The 6,000-nt window shown below is 43.9% G+C and overlaps 1 protein-coding gene across 3 annotated transcripts in view; it reads right to left on the reverse strand.

The window, feature by feature from the left end:
* Positions 1 to 5,597, reverse strand: part of CCDC50 (coiled-coil domain containing 50) — a 66,078-nt gene extending 60,481 nt beyond the window's left edge. For all 3 annotated transcript variants that reach the window (XM_060010938.1, XM_060010937.1, XM_060010939.1), the window contains exon 1: positions 5,412 to 5,597. In XM_060010938.1, the coding sequence (XP_059866921.1) occupies positions 5,412 to 5,460 (49 nt within the window). In that variant the 5' untranslated portion in view covers positions 5,461 to 5,597. The remainder of the gene's footprint in view (positions 1 to 5,411) is intronic.
* Between the last annotated feature and the right edge of the window lie 403 nt (positions 5,598 to 6,000).

A 6,000-nucleotide genomic window follows, 5' to 3' on the forward strand; every position in this document is an offset into this window, starting at 1 on the left:
CTTTCTTTATTTCCCTAATATGTTTAAACTTCTTAAAATGTCCAAGCCTCTAAACATTAGCCCCTTCAGCTGAGTGTACGAGAGAAGAAATGCATTTTCTAGGTAGAAAAAAACACTGAGGCAGGAGTATGACCTCCTGTAGTTCACCCAGTAATTCATTTGCTGAATCGAAATAAAAACCTAAAAAAAAAAGCTTTTAATTAAAAAATAAAATGAAACCTATGTTAACTCATTAACATTCATATCAAACAGTATCCCTAAAATAAGTTGAGAAAAATCTCTGGAATTGTTTTGTCATTCATTATTTTTATTCCACTGTTTTAAATGACAGTATTAACGGAATACATGAGGAATGATTCTTATGCATCTACAGAATAATTTAAAAGAAAGAGAAGAAGAGTGAGAGGGAACAAAGGAAGAGAGAGGAAGGGAGGAGACAGGAAAGGAAGGGGAAGGTGGGAAAGGAGAGAGCAGGGAAGACTGAGCTGTGTGAATACTCAGTTTTGAACTTTTCTAAGGCTAGGCCCCATGTGACAATTTTTAGATACTTAGCCTCAGCGGTTTGATACAACTCACTTTCCCATCCTGGCTCTCAGATTTTCACCTGGAAAATCTGGCTGGCCTAGATCAGTGGTTTTTAATGCTTTCTACTCTGAGATCCTTTTTTTAAAATAGCAATTAACTTTACAGTTTCCCACAAGGGAGAAGTTGTCCTTTATGTACTTGTTAGTTTAAAAAAAAAAAAAAAGCATTTCTCAAATCATTAAGATAATCTTTATTTTACAATTAACAGCTATTTCATTTTTTAAAAATCACTGATTCATTTAAGAAGGTACTGCATACCTGCATATAGCAATAAACTGAAAGATGTTTTTTCCCCTTATGTGAGAGGCATTCTGGATGCACGTACGGAATTTCAAGGGTTCTTTACAACAACTCTTTGAATTCTACAGGACTGCCTCTCCACTACAGCGAAGATCAGAGAAGAAAAAACATTAGAAAAATAGATTAAAAGTTTTTATAAAGTTAATAGCGGCACTAAGATACATGATGCCCATAGCTAAAAGGCATTATCTCTGCCCTTTAAGAGTTTATGCTCTGAGGACTTTCCTGGTGGCAGAGTGGTTAAGAATCCGCCTGCTAATGCAGGGGACAAAGGTTCGAATCCTGGTCTGGGAAGATCCCACATGCCGCAGAGCAACTAAGCCCGCCTGCCACAACTACTGAGCCCGCCTGCCACAACTACTGAAGCCCGTGCGCCTAGAGCCCGTGCTCCGCAACAAGAGAAGCCGCTGCAATAAGAAGCCCGTGCACAGCAACAAAGAGTAGCCCCCGCTCGCTGCAACCACAGAGAGCCTGCACGCAGCAACAAAGACCCAACACAGCCAAAAATAAATAAAAATAAATTTATAAAATAAATAAATTAAAAAAACACACACACAAAAAAAGAGCTTATGCTCTGAGAAGGAATATGAAATTATGCCAGAGACAGGATTCCTAAACTAAAAGGGAGCATCTAGTATTCATGATTTACTCATTCATTCATTCACACATTCAAATATTTGCTGAATCTTTGCTGGCTATGTGAAAGACCTGAAGCCAGATGAGGGTAAGGAAAAGCAAGACACAAACCTCCTAACTGAAGATCTAGCCGTGGTCTCATTAAAAGACAATAACAACAACAACAAAAAAAACTGCTGTGGAATTTTGCAGAAAACAGAAAGTGAGTTTGCCCTGGAGCCAGATAATGCACCTCTCAGAGACCACCATCGCATTAGGTACCTAGTGTGCGTGTGATATGCTTTAGATCTCTGGGACTACTTGGTTTATTCACTGCACCAGACATAATTTTGTATTCTTCCCCTTAAAGTTCTGGATTTATGCCATTAACTTAATTTACCCCATTATGCCACTGGGGTGTCCTGGACCTAAAATGAATCAGTGCTTTCTAGGCATACTTCAGAAAATGTATTAACTTTTGTCTTTCACGAAAGAAAAAGGATTTGCTCTCAGAATAGCTAGCTACCTTTATTTCAAGAAATGTCTCTACCAAGTGCACCAATTTCAGATGCTAATCGTGACTGCACTCAGGTGCACACGTGCCTGCACACACACACAGAGTTAACTAACTTTGGAGACGGTGGAAACTTCCAGTTGAAGGACAGTAAGGATATATAACACATAATAAAATTTCTTACTGCTGAAAGGAAAGAAAAAAGAAGGTTAGCCCTGGTAGAAGATGGGAGGGTTGATACATAAGTGCTCAATGGCTAAAAGTGGGAAAACGCTAATGACTAAAAAACTGCAAAGGAGTTAATAAACTTTAAAGGGTCTAGAAATGGCTTTGATGGACAGGCTACAGCACTCAGACCAAAACTTGAAGATAATGTGAAACCTCTGTTAGATGGTGGAAAGGGCAAGATTAGTGATTGGTGAGCAATTAAAACTAAGTAGAGAGATGGGAATCAGACTGGAGAGAGGAAAAAAAAGTGGGGAGTGTGGATTGCGGTTTCAGAAAGAAGATTCAGCGAAGAAGCTAAAATTTACCAAAACTCTAAGCTTGTTAACTAATGAAAAGTGCTCTTTTTTTTGTGGGGGGGGGGGGGGGGGGCGGAGCTCTGATCTAAACTAAAAGACTTTCGGAATATTGTTGGAACCTTTGTCTATTTGAGAATACCTTTGTCTAGCACTCACAAACTGCATGGTGCATTTGAGTTACACATCTACTGATAAAAAGTGGCTGAGAATTATTTTCAATCTTGTGGCAAAGAACCTCAAACGTTTCAGAAGAAATAAAGCACTACTACCAAACAATGGCAACAGTATTTCCATTACAAAAAGTATTTAGATGTTCCAAATATGGTTTTAAACCAGAAATAATGATGTGTGTTGACATTTAGTTAGACTTAATTCTTTTCACTGCATAAGAACTCGCACATGTCCCTTTGTCTCCTATTTTAAGAGATTTCCCAAAGTAAAAATACTGCTGTAGTTATTTTTTTCAAAGGCCTGTCCAAATGTTGAATATCTTTGGCCATCTTAAAACTAAATAAGCAAGCATTCGACTTTAACCTAGAAAAAAAAAGTTTTCAAATAGTCTCTTTCCCTGATGTCAGCTGCTACCATGACCTCTGTTGAGAAGTTCACAACAAAAGTCCCAGGGCTCCCCATCCTCTCCTAAAGAAAAGGGCAGTGGGAAGGGACAGGCATCCACTGCATTATTCTTCTCAATCTCTATTGGAATCTACCCCATGATCCCAAATTGTAATTGTATATAAAGGTTTAGATTGATAGGAGAAGTAGAGGAGACAGATTTTTAAAACTGGAGTTTAAAAATCTGTGCCAGAATATTAAGCAAATTATTACTAAACTTCCTTTTCAAACTGAGTTGGAGTTTCAGTATTAAGAAGTCTCAATGTTTGTGTTTGTTTTATCCAATCATGGACACCAACTTTATTTTCTTTAATTAGGGTCCAGAAACATCGTTAGGGAGCAACTGGCCATAATTAAGAGTTATATTAGGGACAGATACACTTTATTCGATGTGAATACTTCCCAGATCAAAAACCACACCACCATTAGCACATTCCTAGTATAGTGTATCACTTCCTTTGATGATCTTTGAACTAGAAAAATCAGATGCTTACATAGACAATAATCTTCTCAACAATTTCGGACCACCTTCAAAGTAAATCGATACTTAATTCTAACTTAATGAAACAGCCACAGAAATGTCCTTACCACTTTACCATATCATGTAAACGCGACTGCCAAACAGCATGTTGTGCAAAATAAAAGCAATCCAAATGTGTTAAACTCCGGAGTTTAGCAATGGAAAAATTTTGCATTTACAGATGGAAAGTGTTTGTTGAAACCCTTAAGAAAGAATATACTAGAATAAACCATTCATGTCTCGGTTAGAAACCAGAAGACCTAAGAGTAATATAAATGCATACACAGAAAGTGAGTTTCAAGTTTGTTTCACGTCACTGACATACAGGGAGCTGGGTAAAATCTTAGCACTACCTGACTAATACTTTACATATTAAGGTTGTTTTCTCTCTCTCTCTCTCTCTCTCTCTCTCATACCAGAAAGGTTAATGACAATCTCAAAGACCTGGACTTCCAAAGTGTAAATTTGCCTTTCCTATCTCTCAGGCTCCAGACTTGACAGTGTTAAGAAAAGTTCATTTACATATGAATGCCAGAATCTTCACCAAAGCCAGGTTAGGAACTGAAAGGTTGAAAAACACTATTTGATAAAAATCTCAGGCCTAAACTCTTAACATCCTTCAGGAACAACAGGACAGGCCCAGCCCAATTAAAAATTCTACATAAAATCGCCTAGTGTTTGGAACTCTGGGACATCAAGCAGGCAAGCTTTCTTCAGATTCTGGGGTCAGCCTGAGCACCCACAAGCCCCTCTGAATCAAATCAGGTTGGCAATGAAACACGCAGTTCCAAGAAAGCAAAGATTCTTATTTTCAATTCCATATTCCCAAGACAACGAAGACCACAAGAGTCAGCTGAAACAAATAACATCCACTACAAAGACAACCTCTGCAAGCCCGGATAGCACTCCGGGACTTCCATGCTTCCCAAGGTCAAAATAACAGCCAAAGATCACTAAAGATTAAGGCGATCCAGCACCCAAGATCTCAGTTGAAAAAAAAAAAAAAAAAAATACTAGGTCTGGCTGAAGACGAGGAACAAGAAGTCAGTGGGCTACTTGCTAGAAGCCAAGCCAGACCAATACTAATCAATCTTGATTTTTCTGGACCTCAGTATACGGAGCCAGTAAAAATCAAGGTCACAGTGAGTCCCCTGCTCCCCCCTGCTTAGTGCTTTTTGTGAGAAAATGCTCATTTATAGCAGCTTCCCATCCGCTGCTTGCGCTGGGCAGTGCCCAGACTAAACTTTTAAACCTGGAGGAAGGTGGGAAAGTCAGCCAGCCAGACGCAGGGCTAGGAAAAGTAGACAGAAGGAGGGAAAGAGTCAAGTTTCAAAACAAAGGCTCCACAAGGAACTGAACGTCAACCCTTCCCCACTTCCTAGCCTTCAAGTTAGCTAGACTGGGCCTGAATTTTTAGGACACATCTCCCTGCTCTGGAGCATTGACTAACGGCTTTTCTCTTCCCGAGAACCTTTGCATAACCACTTGATGAGGGTGGTGCTGACCTCTCTCCCACAATCTCCTTATGTAGGAGAAAACTGAGGCTCAGAACGAAAGTGACTTGCTCAAGGTCCCACAGCAGAGCCTGAATTCAATTCCCTCCCGGCCAGGGCGGGCCGGCACCAGGTGGGCGCCGAGCGAGCGCCGCTGGGGACGCCGAGACGACGCCCCCGCCGGGAGGGACGCCGGGCTGGGAGCCGGAGGGGCCCCGGCGCGCGCTCCACGGCCCGGCCCCTACCTTCCTTGACTCCCGGCAGCTTGGATTGGTCGATGGTGACTTCAGCCATGTTGGCCCGGGCTCCGGGCTGCCCTTCGCCTCCCGCTTCCCGGCGGCCGTCGGCACCGAGCGCGGCCCGGAGCGCAGCAGGAGCAGCAGCAGCGCCCGACCCGGCGCAAAGTCAGGCCGGCAGCGCGCGCGGGCCCGGAGGACAGAGCGGGCCGCCGGGCAAGGACTGGCGACAAAGGCGGCGGGAGACGGGCCCCGGCGCAGCAGGCTGGCGGCCCAGCTGCCCCGCCGCAGCCACCTGCTCCCGCGCCCCCGGCCCAGATCGATACCAAATACCCCGAGCCCGGAAATGGACCCGGGCCGGCCAGTACGGAGGGAGAGAGGAGACAGAAAGGCCGGCGGGCGGGCAGGCGGGCCTGGGTGGGGAGGGGGAGGGGAACTGCAGGTCTGTAACCGCAATCGCGAGTGGCTGGCGAGTGCAGATCGGCTCCCGCGGCCGCCTCCCTGCTGTCTCCTTTGTGCCGAGTGACGCGCGCCCGAGGCTGGGGCCCGGCGGTGCCCCCGCCCCCGCGCCCTGCCTCCCTCCCGACGAAGGGTCGCG

Source organism: Delphinus delphis, chromosome 4, assembly GCF_949987515.2.
Source record: "Delphinus delphis chromosome 4, mDelDel1.2, whole genome shotgun sequence".
Taxonomy (NCBI): domain Eukaryota; kingdom Metazoa; phylum Chordata; class Mammalia; order Artiodactyla; family Delphinidae; genus Delphinus; species Delphinus delphis.